The following is a 23,380-nucleotide window of genomic DNA, read 5'->3' as shown; positions in this document are numbered from 1 at the left end:
ATTGATTTGGTGAATACCCAAAATAAAATTGTGATTTTGTGAATTTCAACAAAGTTCTTTTTTTGTGTTTCAGTCAAGAAGAAAAAATAAGAAAAAATCTTTCAATGATTTGAACTGAACTCATTGCTAGCGATCAGACACGTGTCTCTGCTAGCAATTACTGCCGGTAAAATGAGTACAACTGGGATTTCAGTTATGTTATATCTAATTTATTTTTATTATTTCTAGAATAGAGTATATTCTGAATTTCTGTATGATGTACCCAATTATTATGTGAATTTGTAATTGTATAAATCTTGTATATATGGCAAATAAATTGAATTGAATTGAATTTTAGAAGTGTAAGCAAATGCTCAAGTTTATTCATATGGCCCATTGTGTACTACTTATTGACAGATTTTATTTGTTTTGGATGGATTTAATGTGAACCCGTAGCTTTTATTATAGTTTTTTATATTATAGTATACTTATATTTAATATGTCCTCGTTCACATTTTGAATGATGTCGTGTTTTGTCATTATGTAAGTTACCTGTATTATGTAAATTACCGCTTTAATGCGGACTTCAACTGACTTGAATAAATTTAAGAGAGAATAGTTAAGTTTTCTTATAGTTTTGTATAGTTTTCTTATATCCAAATCACTATACACCGTAGAAGATTTTAATAGTTCAAATCTTGATTAGTTGTGTAGGTATGGTATTGGGCTTTATCATGTGATGAATGATATTGTATTGACTCAAATTTGTTATATTGTTGGCTTCACATTTTTATAATATGTATCAATATTAGTTTTGATAACGATATTCAACTGTATAATGTTCTGATTTGCTGTGCTCAATAAAGAAAATATTCTATTAAATATAAAATATATTCTATTATAGCCTATTATTTATTTTCTTGAAGCTAACTTTTTTAATCTGATTCCCCATACTTTAATGCTTAGGGCGAGACCATATTAAGCGTTTTTCAGGCACCAAACCAATCGGAGGGCTTCCTGCCCTGCCGACTTTAAAAACGCCGTCTGAAAAAAACGCTTAATATGGTCTCACCCTTACCGTTACTGTATTGGTGTCACCCTTACTGTACACCTACAGGAATCACCTTCACACTGTACTTACCCTTATTGGAGCTTCCTCTACGAAACAAATCTATCTAATCTACCTAATAAATCTATCTAAAAAATAAATTTTCTTATTCTGTATTAATTCAATTTGTATAATTATTTTTTGCAAAATAAATCTACCTTTTTCATTATTTCGTGTTGATTCAATTTGTATGTTTTTTGACAGAACTAGTTGGGAATGTAGAAACTAAGACTTCAGCCGATACGCCCAACTGCCTTCTCATGGAAACGTTCTATGAAAACTTGAAAGACCTACATGATCGAGATATGTGTCTATCGAAAGAAGACTCAAAAAAACTAATCGACTTGATCATACAAAGAGAGAAAGATAATGTATCACTAGCAGAGGAAGTGAAAGGTGGGTAAACATTCAAAATGTATTTTTTCACCCGAAAATAAACAACAAAATATCGGAAATACAAATACCTAACCTCGAAAATGTTGGCTCGAAGCCTTTCGCTGTGATGACACAACAATGTATGACGACATGTGTGTTATGTATGTCCTACCGGTTGTGGGCAGCCTCGTGTATTTGTGAAGCAGACATCATTTGGTGTTGTCTCCTTAAATAAATAAATGAATAACGTTTTTAGAATTAGAATGAGTTGATCGCATTTTGTAGTAGATAAAATAATTCAAACCATGACAGAATTCTGAATCAAAACTCACATTATTTGTTGGAATTGTACAGAATTTTCAGAGGGATCAACCAGCAAGACAGGATCGAACGAAGCTCTGGAAGTGCCGATGATAGGAGATTGGAAGCGGATGATATGTTGGGCGACTGGAGATGGTGACCCGGAGGCGGATACCAGGAGACCACAGCTGCACCACTCTTGGCAGAGACGGCAAAAAGCAGTCGGTGCAAGTGCAAGTGCAAATACTCCGCCAGTGCCAGTCCAGTGGAAGTGCTTTGTCAAAGCGCTTTCCTCGTCTCGGTGCATCCTCACACTGGTTCCAGCTTCATTTCAGGTAGGCCTATCTCTCTTAGGGCCGTTTGCACAGTGTAAGTTTAAGCTAAAGCTTAAACCAAATCTTGATTTTTTTGTTTTAAACTAAAATTCCGTTTACACAGTATCAGTTTAAATGTAAATATAATTATAATGGAAGAATTGATAGAAGTTTTTATTGCGATTGATAAAGATGACTGTGAAGAAATTTGGAAACTGACAAAAATTAAGCAAAAAACGAATCATATAAATTTCTGGGATGATAGAGAATTTTTTAAACGGTTTTGCTTGAGTAAAGCAACTGCCAATTTAGTATCTGATTAAATACACTACTTGATGAAAATAGACAATTTTTAACAGTGGTCTTTGATTAGAAAACACATAACAGAGATATTTTGCTTTCGAAAGATTTCTAATAAACAAGGAAGACCGTAGTAGATTTAAGCGTAACAAAATAACTTTTTCTTACATTCTAAAATATATTTTTTGGTGCCAACTAAATATAAATTGTATCTAATAGTAATATAGCATTCCATCATTTTATGAAGAACTTCTTGATTCGCTTTTCACTTTTATAACTGTACAGCTCACAGCTCTGTGGATTTGGTACGAGGTAATAGTAGCTACATAACCTCAATTTACTGATGGTTTGTAAACAAATAACAAATTTCCTGTAAAAATCAGCCCTCCTGATATTATAAACAATGACATTCTATTACCAACTTAACGCTAAACTAGTTTAACTTAAACTGGATTAGTAAATGCTCTGAGAAAACCGATTCAAGTTTAAACTTTCAGATTAACAACTCGATTAACTCAATCGAGTTAAGCAATATATACTGTGCAAGCGGCCCTTAATATCTGCATAATATTCTATTTTTTCAATCTGTAAATCAAAAATGTATTGTAAACTTGAAGCCTATACAGAGTGTCCCACGAAAGTTGTAACAGCCGAAGAAGGAATACTTACTCCATATTCAAATTCAAATTCAAAAATTATTTATTTCCCAAATAATTACAGAAGTGTTACATAACACAAACGTATTATAAAATATGCAAGGAAACCCCCTACAAGACTATCCGTCTGTGTGTAGGGGGGAGTTCAGTACGGTAACAGTCTTTCACACATCAGTTAAAAACAATAATAATTCCTACATATCTATCATATCATGCACCTAAATTCTAGATAATTTTAAGGATTTAATTATAATTTCACATCATTTGACATAAAATTTGATTGATTATTCATTTATTCATATGTATTAACAGATTTCAAGAGATGCATGAACCGCAGTGCATGGGTCCCAGATGAATTCCCAGATAATCAAAAAGAAAAACAAAATTTAATAAAATGAAAAGTTAAAAGATTGAAGTAAATGGGAGAGTGGGACAAGGAAAAATACAATATCTTAACAATCCAGACCAGAAAAAGATAGATAACAATATGAAGGAAGTGTAAGTAGGTTTATCAAACTTTGGGTTAGATTGGATTGATTATCGTGCATAGCGGGATCGAAGTAACTGCTCGGACATCTCCCAGCCAATATGGTATAGCCGCCACCTGTCCACCCTCCTCCTGTACACCGCCAAACTGCATATCTCTGCTTCTTTAATCTCGTCAGGCACATTCCTATAAAGGACGTGCGCCAGATAAGCAGGATTTGTCAGTTCCGAGCCATGTGTCAGCTGGGGAATTTCAAAGTTATAATTGGATCTGAAGCGTGTTGAATAGATATTATTGATAGTTTCTCCTAAGAGCTCTGTTTTGTATTTTTTTATGTGAATTAACAAAGATTTAATAAAAAGCTGTCTGACATTTAGAACTGGAAACTCTGTGAATAAAAGAATTGTTGGATATCTGTAATCTTTTTTTAGAATAGTTTTTATAATTGCCTTTTGAGTAACCGCCAGAGGCTCAATAACTGTGGTGGAGGCCCCACCCCAAGCTAGGATTCCGCATTGTACTATGGACTGGACATAGGCAAAATATACGGTTTTGCTTTGCCTCAAGCTTAACACATGGCTCAGCTCATCCTGGAATCTAGTACCACTCCCAAGTATTTGTAGTGATTAACGCGTTCGATCACACCACAGCCACAGCTATCAGACCTAGGATTATTACAGGAATTATCCACTTACTGCCATGGCCATACATATCTAAGTAGATTTTTAGCCGCACCAACAAAGCCCCTCCTCCTCTCTTGATTCTCCACGTCATCCTTACGGATTTCTTTTCAACACTCGATTGACATTGCTGTCATCTTTTCTTCTCAAAACATGTCCAGCCCATCTGATCATTCTACACTTGAACTCGCATACTACATCTGGCTCCCCATAAATCACAGAAATACAGAATAGGCTAAACCTTGCAAACAGATGTTTCTATGCATGCAACAAGTTTATGTCCTCAAAATTGTTATCACATACAACGAAAATTGAAATCTATTAAACAATTATCAGTCCAATATTGTTCTACGGTGCTGAGACATGGAAGTTAGATAGAAGAGAGGAAAGGAAAATTATTTTATTTGAAAACAAGATCCTTAGTAATACTATGGACCTATAAATGGAGGAGAGTAGAGGAAGAGACACAACAGAGAACTTCGAGGGAACTAAGGAATGGCTGTTTGAAATAAACGACACTCGGTTTTTCATGAAATATATTAACGACACTCGGTTTTCAAGAAATATATAGACAGGATAATTGTAATACATGTGTTATTGTTTTATTTCAAATTAAAATTTATTTTTTTTAAATTCATTATGTTGCACTGCAGGTTTAGATTATCTAACATCGATACAGTTATGTGGACTTGACTCAAACTATTTTGTGTTATTCAAATTACGATAGCTTAGGTACCCTGGCCACGCTTACTTGATGTCAGCTAATTTCCAAAAACAATTTTTCCAAAAAGAAATTTCTGTTTATTTATGGTGGAAATAAAATTTACTAGTCGATATTTTAGTATTTTATTATTTTTAATTGTGTTCTTGTTTTGAAAATTGTGTAGTTGTATGATTTTATTTCGAATTGACAGGATGTAAAGGTGCTAGCCGATTTCTCTGAAGAGTTTCCGGCGTCACGTCTGCGCGCCAACTCGTGGGACATGATGCGCCAATCGACCGCCTCGATTCGAGCTAGAACCAGTTCGGTGGGGGCACGTGTGACTAGTCGCACAGGTGACACGTGTGGCACTAGTGACACGTGTAGCACTAGCAGGCACTCCATCACACTGCCTCTATTCGTCTACGACTGCCTGGTCAGCAACCTCATCGATGCCAACTCGGTCAAAACCGGAAATGACATTTTCATCGACAAGACTAACGAAACTGCCGATGATCCAAGTAGTGAGAGGGACTCTGACAATTCCGATATCACTTTGGGTAAGACAATAGAGAAAAGGTAGCATAACAAGATGCATGGTATAGGTTGTTTATGTTCCAAATTGCAAGCAAACCGATTACTGTCGAATATTACCGTTTTGGCCGGGTGAGAGTGTAATGCCAAGTCCACACGTTAGCCCAGTAAGCTTGGCCACATTTGTCTTGCCATCCACACTGCAATGTGATCCGTGCCCAATCAAGGCCAGCGGTAGCCAACGTTGGCAAGCGCTCGTTGCATGGATCACCGTATTCAAAATGGCTAATTGAAAAGAGAGTTGAAGGTTGCAAATATCAACCAGAAAGAACACAATAACAAAACTCAGAAAATCAAAACAAAAATCACAACTTAATTACATAGTACCATAGAGAAACAATAGCGTAAGTAGATAGCCCATGGTATAGGGCGTTCATGTCGCAACTTTTACTGTTATCTCAAGCCGATTTCTGTCGATTATTGTCGATTTTTACTGTTTTGTTAGGGAGAGAGTGTATGAACGGCACAATATGAGAGACTACCAGCGTCATAAAGCTTCACGGGAAAGAACTACGTGGACTATCGGCTTGAGATAACAGTAAAAGTTGCGACATAAACGCACTATACCATGGGATATCTACTTATGCTATCGTTTCTCTATGATAGTACACAGAATATGAGTTGATTTTATAAATTGACTTCAAGGTCGGGTGACTGGACTTATCACTGTATCCAATAAAAACTTCTAGACCATTCAGTTACAAGTTTTATGTATTTTTTCAGAGGAGCTCAGCCTGAGAGAACATTGTAAAATGGTGATGCAATCATTCAATAATGCATTTGTCGTGTCATTGTTCAAATCTCTACGCTTGGGCAATAGCATACATGCAGTTGATGTTAAAACAGCCGTAGAGGAGTGTGAAGAATCATCTGTCGAAATTGATATCACTAATTATTTGAAGGTAAATTACTACTTTTACCTCAATTTTATTCTTATTAGTATGAAGGAAGAAAGCTGATCCTATTTTCTGATGATCCCCTGGTTGTTAGACGAATAAGGCGGGCGGAGCGGGCCTGCCAGCTAGTAACCTCAATAAATCAGATCTAATATGCGATATATATATTTAGCGTATGGCATTTTTTGTCAAATTTTAAAATTTCACACTTTTATGAGTGCACGTCGAGGGATGAAATGTACTGTATTGCCTGGGGACTGGCTACAGTGAAGTCGTTAGCCTCGCCCAGGTAGGCACGTCTCTCACAATCAAATATAATGTGGTGCACTGCCTGCTCCATCGCCCCACAGTCACATACTGAAAGTCCCCATTTGAAAAATGATAAAAAATGTATAGTGCGATATACATTAGCACTATACTAGAGAGTGTAATCAAATAAATACCGGGCGGGTAAGACTTTCAAAAACGCGAGGATGCATGATATACGGCAGTGAAATTATTCAATAAACATCTAAGAGAACGCGTAGCGTAATTAGGATTACACATCGTAATTAAGATTACACATCGATTACAGAACACAGTTAGAGAATTATTCAAAGACAGGGCTTTTTATTCGGTTGAGATGTTGGCAGCTGAAATTTCATTATAATATTTTTTCAATGACAGACATAATATTTGTCAATTAAAATATGGCGATAAATTGCCGGTACCGTATATATGATTATGTAGAAAACTCCCTTTGTAAATAATAACCATGACTTGTTAGCCTATAATTTGTATTATACTATGTTACTAGTTTCTGTGTTTGTATCAACTATTCATATGACTACTCGTACAATAATTTAGTATGACTATATAAAATTCCAACTCTGCTTTGTTTTACAATTTTTATTGTTGGCTGTGAATAAATTGAATTTGAATTAGAATGCTTCAAACTTATTTCAAGATTAAGAAGACAATGCTGCTGTCCGGAAATGAAATACTTTTAGAACTTCAGAGACCATCCCTGGTACATTTCAAAATTTGTTTTCAAGATTGATAGAATAAAGTTTCAAATGTTTGATTTTTCAGACGGTGTGTGGACATTTGAAGGAATTATTTGCCGAAAATCAAGTCGAAAACACTGACAGTGACGTCTTACTATCCGTTTTCAAACATCCTGGGCCCTGCTTGGACTACAAACATTTGCACAAACTTATCAAAAATAAATTCCTGAGAATACTGACTGCATCCTTCAAAGCTGTGTCATCTGATCCCAAGTATTACTTCTGCTCGCCCATGTGGGAAAGGGACCGACAGGTTTGTTTTTTCATTTAAAATAATTTATTCGCAAATAAACTATATTTTTGTCATACTCATTAAATTTCAGCTGTTTTCCATGCATGGAATCAAGCCGGTAAACAGCTGGGGCCCGTTTCATAAAAGTAACAAGTTACAGGTCATAATCACTGATAAATTTCAACAGGCTTGTTACTTTTTCTGTTTTTTAGCGAAGGTCACCTGGCTTTTTATATTGTTAATGACAAAATCTCTTCCTATCATCTGTGATTTCATAGAAAATTATCAGTGACGTACACTTTTTATCTATTACAATATTATTTTTAAAACCAGTAATCACTAGTAAAAACCGATAAGATTTTTCATGATTTTGATAGGGCGGAAAGTAATGCTTCCATTTATGGCTTGAATCCCAGCCCGGGCAAGATATTTTTCTTGGGCCACTCCCGTGTTTCGGATGGACACGTTAAGCCGTTGGTCCCGGCTGCCTAAAAAGCAGTCGTTAGGTCATGTCAGAGGCCCTGAAATTGATCAGTTGCGACCTGAAAACTCTGACATCAGACCTGAGCCAGCCAGGTCACACGATATTATTATGCTGACATTTTCATTTGAAATGGAATTTTTCTCTACCTACTGTCTAAAGTACTTACTTTACTCCCTGAAACATGTTGTGTACATCACGAGTGAAAAATGTCTTTTCTCCCTCAGGGAAATCGTTCAAACTTCCCCTCAGGGAGATAAAGCTGTATTTTTCACTCTAGATATACGTATTCTACATTAATTTCCTATACTAATAACCAGCTGATTGATAATACGAGTATTATTAGTTTGTATTTCAACATGCAGACCCTAGTTGTTTATTTGAAAAAACAATTATTTTATGTGATATAATTTATTTTATTTTATAATAGTTCACTTATTTTTCCATAATTCATTTTTTATTTACTATGAATTTCATTATTTTTTTACTTTGTAGAATTGTAGTAATCAGAAGAAGAGAAATGCACAAAAATCGCAAGAAACCGCTACTAAAAATCTTAAGGTACGGTGCGTAGTTTTCAAAGGTAACCTCTTCACCATATTCTTGGAATCTTCTGTTTGCTTTTATTATTTAATTTAGAATAATTTGTTGTCTTTGAACTGTGGATGGCGAATCTTCTATCTAAATGAAAAAGTAAACTCAATCTACATTTGAACTGATTGTTGATCTCTGGGTGAGATCAGTGCCTTTGTTATAAACAAAGGCAGCCATTGATATAATTTGTTGCCAATGAATAAATAAAGAATAATTATTCAGGATTACAAGAGAGTTTATCAAGTGATGTGTAAAAATAGATATTTTTTTCATTAAAAAAGGATACTTCATTTTGTGGCGTGCGTGACGAGCATGACAGTGCTCTCCAGTAGCGCTGCCACCACCAGGTTTTTAGGGTCCTGGGCCCTGCTACTTTTATAGGATAATTCAAATAAATACGCAGATTCACCAAAACAATCTCACTCTATCGAAAAAATCCCATAAACATCTATACACACACACACACTCTCTCTCTCTCTCTCTCTCTCTCTCTCTCTAAACATAATCACTCCTCAATCACATTACTAGAAACTACATCTCACTATCTCACGCACAACATTCCTCTAGCGCGCCTCGGCACGTTCTCCCTCCAGTTTCGCCTCTTCGCGGTCATCACTCTCTCAGCTCACAGGTAAAAAAGTTCAATTTGGTGGCCTGAGTGATGACTCCGCTATTCTAATAATTAATATCCTATGAGAGCGGGGTGTTTGAATTGTTACAATTTTCGATCTAAGAGTACGTACAGACTTATGCGCCACAAACACCGATGATGCTATACTAATCAAATTATGCTAAACGTATAATATCTGTATCTGTACAGCTAACGCTATACTGATATTGTACAGAAACAGTAAGATACCGATAATAAGTATAACATCAGCTAATTGAAAGGGAAATGCGTGTGTTGTTGGCACAAAAGGACCAATCATATTAATCGTTTTCAGATTGGGGTTTTAGAGTCGGCAGGGCAGGAAGCTGATTGCCAATCAGCCAATCGGAGAGCTTTCTTCCCTTCCGAACCGTTTGAATGTGGTTTGGCCCTAAGTGTGTAAGCACCTTCATATCTAACAAGTTTGTATTATTTATAAATAGTTATTGATTTGTAATTTCAGGTTGTGTCGACCCCGTTCGGACATGACGATTCCTTAAGAGTGCTGGAGTCATCTAATGAGTTTGATAGTCTGCATTTCACAGCCGATATATCTGATTTACGATGTGATCAAATCAGTATGCATGGTAAGAATATCAGCACTAATGCATTTTTCTGTTCGCTTAGATAACATTACTATAGTGAGGTCCACGTTATAATGGCAGCGGAGAAAGATAGGAGAACAGCATGTTGCCTTGCCACTGCCTTCTATAGAGGATAGCTGACACCGTTATATCTCATATTAATTACTGTTTATTCTTGTTAAACATTATAAATTATATCTTATTCGCCAAAATTTTTTTAATTATAAAATAATAAATTTAATGAAGATAAGATACTTTGTTAATTACATTTCTACATTGTTAAAATACGAACTAGCAACGTTACGGAGGTAGGTAAGGATAGCGCTATCTTCTTTGTCCAATGATCGACAAGGATAGCAACACCAATGTTAATCAAATACTGCCATTATAACGTGGACCTCACTATAGCGTTTTGTAACAAGTAAAACGCGACCGAAAAACAGTATATTAATATATTATAAGGGTTTTAATTTCCAATGTGTTATACAGAGTGGTGCAGAGGAAACGTCCGTTTTTCGAACCGCTAATACTCGGTGACGGGAGGGGATATTATTTCCCTGGAACGAATGTTGGAAGACGGCCCATACTATGCCATTTCAGTTGCTATAAAGGTGCGTACAGATTTCCGCGCCGCGAACATGAGCAATTCACTTTCAATCAGCTGATTATATCTGTATTTTTACAGAAACGGTAAGATACAGATATAAAAAGCTTGGCATCAGCTGATTAAAAGTGAATTGCTCATGTTCGCGGCGCGGAAATCTGAATGCACCTCAAGGTGCGTACAGACTTTCGCTTTGCTCCGCAACCGAACGTCACTCGATTGATGATCGACCGGGGAGCGAGAAGAGCTAACATCTCCCGTAACGTTCATGATCGGTGCGAATACTGAGCGGGGGCGGAGCGATTGCAGAGCGATGGCAGAACGAGGGCGGAGCTTGCGCGGAGCGGGTTGGAGGCGCGTATATCTGTACGCAGCTTCAAGCGATGGAACGTACAACATCGTGTGTTCGCTGTCGAGCAGTTTTTAGTGAAAATGAATCTGTAGTCACAGAGCAACGCTTTTCCGTCAATATTTTAGAGAAATACTCTACTTCGATGTATTGCAGAGTTTAGGAGTATTAGTTCTGTGATGAAAAAAATACACCTGGTCTTCCCCGTACAATTCGTACTTGGGAAATTTAAACCGAGTCAGAACAGAAGTTGTTACCTGTCCTAGACAGACGCCTAAGGTCTGGGTCTAAGGTCTAGGACACCTCTCTCCATAGCCCGAATATCAACCAAATCTAGGAGATTTGCATTCACCATCAAATCCAACATCATGGATTTTTGAAAAAATGGTCAATAATTAAAATCGTTCAAACTCTCAGGAATGATAGTAACTTGATGAGAGGAACAATAATATGTCATCACTTTGGCCAAATTCCCTCCTATTCTTCAGTTATAAGCATTTGAAAATGAGTGATTTTTCTGATCTGAGAGTGGAGGTGAGATTTTTTGTTTCAGTGGATAGCTCACCCTGTATTGTAGCAAAATTATGTTGAAAGAGCACTGTTCAAAGTTGTCTTATTTTATTTTGAGTCTTATTTGATCCAATACTCATTTAACATTTGCTTTACGCAAGCGAAAACGTTTAAAAATTGTTTTCTCATCCCAGAAATTGAAATGATTAGTTCATCATCATCTGTTCCCGTATCAAATATTTGCAGATGTCAATTTAATCCAAATTATTTGGTTTATTAATGATTTATTGGTAATTTATATTAATGATCTTCCAATTAATATTGATAGCATGAACAATGATGGCTATTTGTTTGCAGATGACTTGGGATTGAAAATTAACTGCGCCTCCAAGCCTGATCTAGATTTAGAACTTGAAAGAAGTAACACCGTTATTAATGATTGGTGTGCCGCAAACAATCTATCTCTCAATAAAAATAAAACCACTGACATCAATTTCAGTTTTAATAGAAATTCAAATGAGCCTTCCCTTAAATTTTTGGGTGTTCACTTAAACCAATGTTTGTGATGGAATGCTCACCTAGATTATATATGTGGCAGGTTGGCCAAGGGCATGTACATGTTACGAAGACTCAGTGCAACTGTTAATTCATCTGTTCTACTCAATGTTTATTTTGCACACATCCAAAGTGTTTTAATGTATGGTAACTCTTTGGGGGAACAGTGTGAAAGCCAAATCAATATTTATCCTCCAAAAAAGGCAGTAAGAATAATTTCCAATATGCTATCTAAAACACACTGTAAGCCGCTTTTTGTCAGCCTTCGGATATTAACTGTACCATCATTATATGTCCTATATGTATTATGTTATGTGCATAGTAATTTGAATAGATATAAAAGAAACAGTACCTTCCACTACTTTAATACAAGAAACAGTCATAAACTGAGAGTTCAACAATACTCACACACAAAATCACAAGACAATGTATATTATATGTCAGTCAAGCTATACAATCATACTCCCGACCATCTAAAGCAGCTGCCACTCAATCAATTTAAGCGGGTTTTGTCACCTGGTCATATGGGACATATATATGAATCATATATTTATCTCATATTGATCAGGATTTTAGAGTTTTAAATTGGAAAAGTTGAATGAACAGTGTTTTTGTCCTTGAACAATTTTTGTCATCGACAGAAGGATTGTTTATTTCATTTGTTGTCAAAATTAATGTAGCTTCTCTTTTGTTTTTAATAACAAACGTGCCGCTTGTGCGACAGATAAAAATATGTACTTGAAATGGCTTCATGTTTGGCATTGACTGAGTTATATTTAATACCCAAAATTTTACTTTTGGCTGTGTCAGTGTGTGAGCTCGTTCGATAGGACCGGCTGATCCAGTGAAAAAGGCTAGATTTCGGTTCGTTTAATAGTACAGTTATTCTGTCACAGATCGGGCAGTATAAAAATAATTGTATTGTTAAGGGAGACGGGTTCTGAGCCTATTCATTGGTTCAGTTAATATTTGTTCTTTTTTTTAAAAAAACTAAAGTCGCGAAATACCAGTGGATGCCAAAGTGGGAAGCCATTTCAAAAAGGTAGGTGACTACTGAATCATTTGTTCTTAATTTTTCATAGCCACAAACATTGAATCCTCATTAGCAGCAAGCGAGTGTTTTCCCCATTAATTCATATCAAATATTGTTTTATAATCAAATTAATCTTGTTTTGTTCAAATGTATATATGTTAAAGATTCATTAATTAAAGTTCTAGTTATTCTGTTCTTTTCTTGATATCATAGTTTTTTTCCCCTTACATATTTGGTGTAGGCACATCGTGCTTACATATTTGGTGGAGGCTTCTCCTGCCGTTCCACATTTTCCACAGTTTTAAAAGAATTATTGTCAAGTGCTTGTACACTATAGGCGAATATTTTGAGGTTGACTGGAGTTAGGTGTTACAACGTTGTAGCCTACATCCTAAAATTTAGTATATTTTTTACTAATAGCTTTAAGTTTTGTTGTGAACCTTTCATTGTTTTATGTTGTCTGACAATGGTCCATGTATTATTGTAATATTTATGACCAATGAAATATTTATTTAAACCTCCTGCTTTGGTAGTTTAAACTTTCCTAGAGTTTAAACTTTAGACACAGTTTTATAATTAATTAATTTTGTTGCAGGTCAGAGTGGTTGGGAGGGTGTGGCTAACAATTGTGTAACAACACCTGACGATGCCAGAACATCTCTGATAGCCAACATGGATTCCGATAGTATAAGCAATTTTCCAGATGACGAATCGGTCGAAGAAGTTTCTCCACTTTTCTTGCATTTGGACTGTTCTCTCAATTCTGCAGGAGACAGTAACAATTGCACTGTCAAAATAATACCGACATGCTTAAGTAAGTAGGCTACTAAAATATATAGTAGTTCAAGAATAGTACTTGAAAAATATGGATCATGTTCATTCTTCATTTCAGGGTATTTATTTTTTCACAGCACAACTAGTATCAATTCTTCAAGAGTCAGTTTCAATTATAAACAAAATGAATAAACAACATTGAATTAATGCTAGTTTATGTTCATATTATAATCATCCATATGATTCAGTTCTATGAACTGCAAAACTTTACTGAAAATGGGTTGTTTAAATCAAACCAAATTAAGCTCATCAATTTATTCTCACACTTGAAAATGGCTCTTGAAGAGTTGAAACTAGTAGTGTTGTACCTAATAAAATAAAATGCTTGGTAATTTTTATGGATAGCTCATGCTATAATCCAGTCAAGGAAAGGTTATAGAGGGAAAAGTTAGGAGGACAATTTTTGACCCCGCAGTTCTGTTTAGGGTAGTAAAGAGGTAAACATATCAAAAGTCCCCACCCCTACCCACTTTGCTGATGGGATGGGGGTGTTTTAAAGGTACCATTTCTTGGTTTCTCGCATAAAACTCAGAAACTATGTTATCCTAAGGACTTCACCGTCATATAACAAATTAAAGCTTACATAATTTCCTAAAATATTGATTCTACAACTTTTTCATATCTCCTCTAGTTTTCGAGATATCCGCTCTTGAATGTGTGACATTTTTGAAAAAAAAAACACGTTTGCCACCAATTTTTTTCTGTTTTTGCTCTTATAACTTTTCAAAAATCGACGGAAAAAATCATGCTGATTATGAGCTTATAGAGCATTAAATTCTCTTAAATTTTATGTGTAATTTTACACATTTACGAATTTCCCTACACCTTTTGCAGCAGCTTTAGTGTTGAGTCTGAAATCTCAATTTTTGCAACAATAGACCAATAGACAAAGGAATTTGGAGGGAATGTTTTAAACTAAATTTTTGACTTTGCAGCTTTGTTGAGACTAGTTAGGAGGAGAACATATCAAAAGTCCCCATTCCTAACTCATGTTCTAAGGGGATGAGGGTGGTTTAAAAGTTGCATTTTTCAGCGTTTTGCTTCGACGCTCATATCTTGAGAACAATGCGTTCATCCGACATAACCAACTATTCAAAAATAAAGCTTGATAAATTCTCTACACTTTTGGCTCAGTGGTATTTTGTGATATTCTCAACAGTTCCCGAGATATTCGCTCATGAAGGTGTGTAATTGTTAAAACAGCAGGTTTTTATCCAATGTATTTCTCTTTCAGGGCTTATAACTCTTCAACAATGCATCGTAAAAACGTATGCTTATTGTCGGTTTGTAGAGCATTGAATTCTCTTTGAAGTTTTATATTATTTTACTATTGCAAGTTCATCCATTCATTGTTATAGTAGCTTGAATGTAGGGGGTGAAATTTTCATTGCTGCAACAAGTGTCAACTCAGCGGTTCCACACCTTCAACAGAGGGGATGAAGATGCGCACTTTTGCTATGTTCACCTATCAACTAGTCCAAATCAAGCTGCAAAGTCAAAAATTGTCTCACAGACACCCCCATCAAATGTCATTGTCAAACAATCAATTGTTGCAGCAATGAATATCCCCCTACCCACTACATTGAAGCTGCTATAACAATGAAAGGAGAACTTGGAATGGTGAAATAATACATCATTATAAAGAGAATTCAATGCTCTACAAACCCACGATAATCATTAGTTTTTATTATACTCAGGTACTTAGGGTGTACGTGATAATATAAAAAAAGTTGTAGAAGGTTCAAGTTATGTAAGGTTCAATTTGTTATATGACAGTCAAGTCCTCAAGATACATAGTTTTTGAGTTTTATGCGAGAAGCCAAAAAATGGTACCCCCTTAGCACAGGAGGTAGGGGTGGGGACTTTTGATATGTTTACCTCCTTACTACCCTAAACAGAACTGCGGGGTCAAAAATTGTCTTCCTAACTTTTCCCTCTATAACCTTTCCTTGACTGGACTATAGCATGAGCTATTAGCTTTAAAAGCTAAAAGCTATAGGTTTTTTGAACATTCATTGCCTGGACTACTATTACATAATTATGAACATTAGCATTGACCTATTTATAGTTTGAAGCCTGAAGCCGGGCTTACTCCGCCCTGACCATATTTTTGTATGAAGTTCACATTTGGGACTATATATTATATGTCTTCGGAGGTGCAAATTATTCTCAATTTATACTTTCTGACTTGAAATTTCAGTGTTAATTTGTACTAAAATCTCCTCACTATAGTGACGTCCTCGTTATAATGTCTGATTAGCATTGGTGTTCCTATCCTTGTCTATCATTCTGCACAGGAGATAGAGCTATCCTATTCTGGCTCCGCAACAATGCCAGATCGTTTGAACAATGTAAAATAGTAATTAATTGAGATATTTAATCACAATTAATTAAATTTGTCATTTAATATTAAGGAATAAATTTTCTTGAAATAAAATATAATTTATTATTTTAAACAAGAATGAACAGTAGTTAATATAACATCAGATAAACCTAAATATCCGCAATCCTCTATAGAAGGCGGTGGCAAGGTAGAGAATCGGCATCGCTGTTTCACCTGTCTTTCTTCACTGCCATTATAACATAGGCCTCACTATAATCAATGGCCCATATGAATAAATCCAGAGCAAATGCTCATGAGCAAGAGCATGGAGCATAAGGTTTTGCTCATGAGCAAAAGGTAGAAGCAAAAGCATTTGCTCATTTTTATATGAATAAGCTTTACCTTTTACTCTTACCTTATGCTCCTGAACTCTGGAGCAAATGCTCACGTATTTTAGAGATTTTTCATTAGCTGATTCGCTTTTGTAGCCTTAGTTTGTTTTTATAGCTCACGGAAGCGCTAAATATGCAAATAGGGTGCACCGCTTGTGTTTGCTTCGTCTGCTCTGTTTTCTATTTTATGAATAGAGTTTTAGGTTAGTTGAGTTTAGAATTTTGAAATAATAGTGTGAAAAAATGTCATCTCTATAATAATCTTCAGCATATTCTTATAATATCAATAGCCTTCTTATAATCGTCTACACTCTCATCTTCTTAAATGCCCATTTCCTATTTTGTGATGGCTATCTTTAAAACAGGTAGCTATCTTTTGTATTTATTCTTTTGTAGGGATAATGGTGATATATATCATGGTTGAATCTTAAAAGATTTTTATAGTTCTCAACTATTGGTTGTGATCGTATCTGGTATAGTTTCCTCTTCCTCATACGAATTAGTTGAGCCATTTTACTATGAGCAGAAGGTGATAAGCTGCTCTAGACTAGACTCACCTTTTTTAGAAGCATTTGCTTCAAAAGTTGAGCAAATGCTCTAGTTTATTCATAAAATTTTGAGCAAAAGCTTTCACTTTTGAGCAAATGCTCAAACTATTTTTTTATGAGCATGAGCAAAAGGTTTTGCTCACGTTTATTCATAGAAAATGAAGCAAATGCTCCATATTTTAGAAGTATAAGCAAATGCTCAACTTTATTCATATGGCCCAATATTTTTTTACCTGTATGGTAGACCACATAAGTACAAGACAAAAATATAGCAACAATTATTTGACACGATAATATTTTTGGGACAGACGAACTGCTAGATGTGGACAACAACAAACTGGAAAAGTTGAACTTGAGCGACATGAAAGTGGTGTTGCGATTGGTGCTCACCGCCAAAACCAGTACTCAGCCTCCTCTCAGCCAACCAGCGACCACCACGGACACCAGTACACCGCAACTGCACCACCTGCCTGACAACCAGCAAAAGGCGGTGGCACAGTGTGTCAAGGAAATCGAATGGCTCATGCACGATGAGATAGCCGCCTTCATGTTGGATGTAGTTCCGGTCTCTCAGGAAACGCTGCAATTTGTGTCACATCACGTCGAGACTTCTGTGAATCGTCCCAGCTGCCTGCACCAACTAGTGCCTTTGAAGTTTGTCTTCGGTCTTGAACACAGTATGGGTTGCTTCCTCAAGGTCAGTTCAAATACATGCAGTTGTAATAGTTCAAATAATAACAGTTTAAGGGCCGTTTGCACAGTATAAATTACTAAACTCGATTAAGTTAATCTGAAAGTTTAAACTTGAATCGGTTTTCTCAGAGCATTTACTAATCCAGTTTAAGTTAAACTAATTTAGCGTCAAGTTGGTAATAGAATGTCATTGTTTATAATATCAGGAAGGCTGATTTTTACAGGAAATTTGTTATTTGTTTACAAACCATCAGTAAATTGAGCTTATGTAGCTACTATTTCCTCGTACCAAATCCACAGAGCTGTAAGCTGTACGGTAATAAAAGTGAAAAGCGATCAAGAAGTTCTTCATAAAATGATGGAATGCTATATTACTATTAGATACAATTTATATTTAGTTGCCACCAAAAATATATTTTAGAATGTAAGAAAAAGTTATTTTGTTACGCTTAAATCTACTACGGTCCTCCTTGTTTATTAGAAATCTTTCGAAAGCAAAATATCTCTGTTATGTGTTTTAAGAACATGTTTTCTAATCAAAGATCACTGTTAAAAATTGTCTTATTTTCTATCAAGTGGTGTATTTAATCAGCTGCTTTACTCAAGCAAAACCGTTTAAAAAATTCTCTATCATTCCATAAATTTATATGATTCGTTTTTTGCCTAATTTTTCTCAGTTTCAAAATTTCTTCACAGTCATCTTTATCAATCGCAATAAAAACTTCTATCAATTCTTCCATTATATTTATATTTACATTCAAATAATGATTCACTTATAACCTAAATAATAATTATTATCGTCTACAGAAGCATTAAAAACAACCGTTGAAAAATAATTTACTATCAGCTGTTTTCCCCATCAAATCTTTACAGAAGTCAAGTTAATCCAAACTATTTGATTTAATCCTCCTGCTTTGGATGTTTAAACTTTCCAAGAGTTTAAACTCAATACAGAGTTTGAACTGATAGTGTGCAAACGGAATTTTAGTTTAAACCAAGAAAAAATCCAGATTTGGTTTAAGCTTTAGCTTAAACTTACACTGTGCAAACGGTCCTAAGGGGTTAGTTGATATGTGAAAGTTAGACTGGTCACTAACGGTTGAACGTGCATGCACATACACTAAATCAGCGAGAGGCTCTAACATAAAATAACCACTTGAAAATTTATATTTATAATGATGGAATTATTTATTTGTGCAACTAGTGCGCAAAGTGACACTTTGCTGCACCAAAAGAAACGTTTACGCATGAGCCGTAGGCGAGGGCAGAATGGTTTCTTGAGTGCAGCAGAGGAACTTTGCACACGTATTTCACATTAAATTTTCCCTACAGTTACCATTGAATATGAGAAGTCATTGATTATGGGTAAAATGATGGCTGAAATCCATCAAATGTTTGTCTGTATAATTTTGTTATTAATAACAACTTTAATATTCATTTTAAACTTGATAATCCAATTGAAAATTAATAATTGATAATTTATTCAAATGAAAAATTTAATTAATCCAATTAATTTGAAAAATGATGGCTGAAATCCATCAAATGTTTGTCTGTATAATTTTGTTATTAATAACAACTTTAATATTCATTTTAAACTTGATAATCCAATTGAAAATTAATAATTGATAATTTATTCAAATGAAAAATTTAATTAATCCAATTAATTTGAAAATTTGAATAATCTTGAGTAAATCTTAATTTCTAAATAATTTTTCAACCAATCAATTTATGAATGAAGAAAATATTATTTGAAATAATGAATAATTTATAATATTCAAAATGTATAATTTAATGAGTTCTCATTTTTATTTATTTGAAAATCAGAAAAAATATAGATAGCACAAATTCGCATTCAAAATACACGCCAACAATGTCAACAGCTGATTGGGATGGCTGCAAGATAATACGCAAAGTATTGAGAGTACGCAAAGTAATACTTTGCGCACTAGAGCGGAAAAGTGATTCTTTGAGGCCTGCAATCAGTGCAGAAATGGTCACTTTCCAAGGTAACTGCAGGAAAAAATAATTTAACCTCAAATAGAGCAGCGAAGAAAAAATAAACAACATAAATTGGAAATACAAAACCTAACCTCAAACAATTTTGCTCAAAGCGTTTCGCTGTGATCACAGCTATGTGAGGTTCTATGGGAGGTGCATCGTTTGCACCTAAACTCTCCGTCTCTGGGAGTAGCTGGGCAGGGTGAAGGATCTCTGGTGGAGTTTCGGTGTTAGCCAGACTATCGGAATCAGGAAACCCGTCTCTGGAAATTCCCATAGGCCAGACTGTGGGACTTCAGCATCATAGCAGGTCAAAAACCCCCTCTCACTGATGCTTCTTTCCGAAACGCTCGGATGCGTTTTTTCATGTGTAGTGGACGTGCAAGCGCCCACCCTGGAGACGTAAACAATTGGGAACCAGTAGAGGAGTTGGAGGATACGTCCGGGCCCCGGCCAGGCCCGGAGCTGTGCAGTGCCCTCACCGAAGTGCACGGTTAGTTTGGGTGGTTCTACTACAATGTAGACTAAACTGCTCTGTGATACTCGCCTACCGACTTGTAGTGCCCAAGTGTAGTAGCTCGCGTGTCATGTCACGGGATATGCGAAAATCAGATGCCCACTTGGAGGTGTGACGTTAACGCGGCCACAACCATGCAATAACAAGTGTAAGTCGACTGTATATGTGAATGCTCGTTCAACCATTAGTGGCCAGCCTAATCTGAACAATACACTAAATTTATCTATGTTATACATGTTGTTTACGACTCCCTACCAATACTCTAGGCCTAGGGCATTGTTCCTGGGTAAAAAACATATCTTAAATATCATATTTAAATTGTCCGGAAGTCTTCAGTTACTCACACAGCGGCCATTTTGCTTATTTCACTTATTTTTTTATAAATATTGGTTAAATATACGAAATTGAAACTTTGCACGATCATTTACAAAAACAACAGTTGGTTTCGTTGGAAACATTTTTAGTAAATTTAATTACCTATTGATTGGTTCCAGATTTTTTAAGATTGAACCAATATTAACTGAGATATGGCAGCTTTAGTGGTTGGTGATCCACCTTTAGAGGGTTATGTAACGTTATTTTATTGTTTAAAATGACCTAAAATCGATTACTATTAACATGCAATCCAAAAAGAGATTGTTGCATCATTGAGGCGACTATTAGCATGTCTTGGTTTGCACTGCAACAAACATTCAGTGGTCACCAGCCACTAAAGCTGCCATATCTCAGTTAATATTGGTCCAATCTTGAAAAATCAGGTACCAATCAATGGGTAATTACTAAAAAAAGTTATTCTTGTAAAGTTTTTGTAAAAATGACGGTTTCTGAGTTATCTTTTAATGGCCGCCATTTTGTTCTATGAATTTGAAAAATTATAATAATTTTTTTGTAGCTTTGTCTAGTTGTTATAAATGATTGTGCAAAGTTTCAATTTCGTATATTTAACCATTAGAAAAAAATAATAAGTGAAAAAAGCAAAATGGCCGCTGTGTGAGTAACTGAAGACTTGCGGACAATTTAAATATGATATTTAGATATGTTTTACCCAGGAACAATGCCCCAGAGTATTGGTAGGGAGATCGTAAACACTGTGTAATAGTATATTTCGCACCTAGGGCCGAAAATGAGACTTTTCTGGCTCGAAATCGGTTTTCAAGTCCGAGGCCGTAGGCCGAGGACTAGAAAAGATTGAGAGCCGGAAAAACATTTTTGCCCATGGTGAGAACGTAATTTTTCGCCACACAGAAAAATAAACAATATATATATGAGAATAATAATTATTCTCATTGTCTATTATAAGCACTTCCGAAAGCAAAAGTGGAAGGTCATAGCTCTAGCAAATCTGAATATCAAGAAATTGTCCAAGTATTTTTATTTTTTATTCTGATTTGTCTAAATAACCTAAAAGATTATGTTCAATTATGTAAGAGGTTGAGTTTATACTTTTTATTCTTCCAAATGACAATAAGATGATATTATTATAAATGCTTTAATTATTGAATGATAAACACAAATAATGAAAAGTTTTTGATCAGCTGGTTTATCACACTTGAAAAAGTTTTTGATCAGCTGGTTTATCAAACTTGAAAAAGTTTTTGATCAGCTGTTTTAGCACACTTGAAATTCGGCCAATCTGATGTGATCTGAATCTGAATGTCAATGGAAGTTAAGGTTAGAAGTTCTATTCTTCTATGAAAATCGAATTATTTGAATAGTTTATAATATATATCTTATCTGTATTTTATCCATTTAAATAAAATGATAGTATATTATTACAGAATACTTTCTTGAATTCTAGAAGCATAAAATGATTCCGTTTATCCACCATGTTCCGTGATAAACGCTTTACTAGGAGGTTTGAGGTTAGATTCTATTATACTCTGAAAATTGAATTTGAATAGTTTATAATATCTCATTTGTATTTCATTCATCCAAATAAAATGATACTATCTTATTGCAAAACTTTATTCAATTCTAGAAGCATAAACTGATTCCATTTCATAAACTATTTTGTAAACACGTTCACATCAAATCAGAATCAGCTGACTTCAAGGTTATTTTACAGCCCTAGGGCCGTAAAAATTTACCGGCCTGGTCAGAAAACAATCACTTTCGGCCTCCATATGACGCACGTAAACCGGCTCATTACATCCAAGTGGGGCGAAAAATAATATGAATTCTTCTCACACTGTTAGATTTATAGGTATTTTCATCCAGAGCTCTAAAGATACCAGAGTTGTCTTCATGTTGATAAAATTAGGAGAAATAGTAGTCTATCATATAAAATATAATTGAATGTGTATTATAGCTATGCTCATTCACGTCAGACATTTATTTATATATGTGCACTCTTATTACACACGTAACGATTAAATATCGGAAATTAATTTTGCTATTATAGTTCTATAGTGAGGTCCACGTTATAATGGCAGTGAAGAAAGATAGGAGAAAAACGTTGTCAAGTCTCTCCATTTTGCCACTGACTGTACACAGCTGTTACTCAATTCATCCCATTAAATTTAATCTAATAATAAGTATCATTTCCTTGATAAAATAATCAATTTAATGTCAAATTAATCAAGAAAATATTTTTCATGATTTGATTCAAAAATTTGCTTTCATACCCGAGATCAAATTTTTATTTTTATACAAACCTGAAATGGCGGTCTAAGTTATTTGGTAGGTATACTATTCCAATTTCTTTTAAAAATAAAAGAAAAATAGAAATCCTATTAAAAATGAGTAATTTCAATGGATTCATTCTGAAATAACTTTTCAATATTATTTACACCGGTACGAGTAGGTCTAACCTATACGGGTAGGTGAACTGAAGCATGGATGAAGTCCAGGATGGTTAATTATCAACTTTTAAAATGTCATTTCAGTTATTTTAATTTGTGTTTCTCATACGGTAATGTTTTAAAATTATTTCATTGTTTCAAAAATACATTTTAAATCAATTATACGACTTGTGTACTCAAGTATTTTGATAGAATGAAGAAAAAAAATGGCGGCTGAGAATTGTTTGGTCAGTTTTGTACAGTCACTG

At 35.0% G+C, this 23,380-nt stretch overlaps 1 protein-coding gene across 1 annotated transcript in view; it reads left to right on the top strand.

The window, feature by feature from the left end:
• The window catches only part of LOC111050612 (KICSTOR complex protein SZT2), a gene marked incomplete at its 3' end in the record, with an annotated part of 112,577 nt that extends 94,757 nt beyond the window's left edge, over positions 1-17,820 (top strand). The window contains 9 exon segments of the mRNA XM_039441409.1: positions 1,292-1,483; positions 1,817-2,097; positions 5,114-5,459; positions 6,217-6,395; positions 7,461-7,688; positions 8,644-8,709; positions 9,855-9,978; positions 13,622-13,840; positions 17,432-17,820. Of these exon segments, the coding sequence (XP_039297343.1) occupies positions 1,292-1,483; positions 1,817-2,097; positions 5,114-5,459; positions 6,217-6,395; positions 7,461-7,688; positions 8,644-8,709; positions 9,855-9,978; positions 13,622-13,840; positions 17,432-17,820 (2,024 nt within the window).
• Positions 17,821-23,380: the final 5,560 nt, after the last annotated feature.

This window comes from Nilaparvata lugens, chromosome X (genome assembly GCF_014356525.2).
Source record: "Nilaparvata lugens isolate BPH chromosome X, ASM1435652v1, whole genome shotgun sequence".
In the NCBI taxonomy this organism is placed as follows: domain Eukaryota; kingdom Metazoa; phylum Arthropoda; class Insecta; order Hemiptera; family Delphacidae; genus Nilaparvata; species Nilaparvata lugens.
Note: the sequence above shows the minus strand (reverse complement) of the source record. Positions and strands in the feature narration are given on the sequence as shown.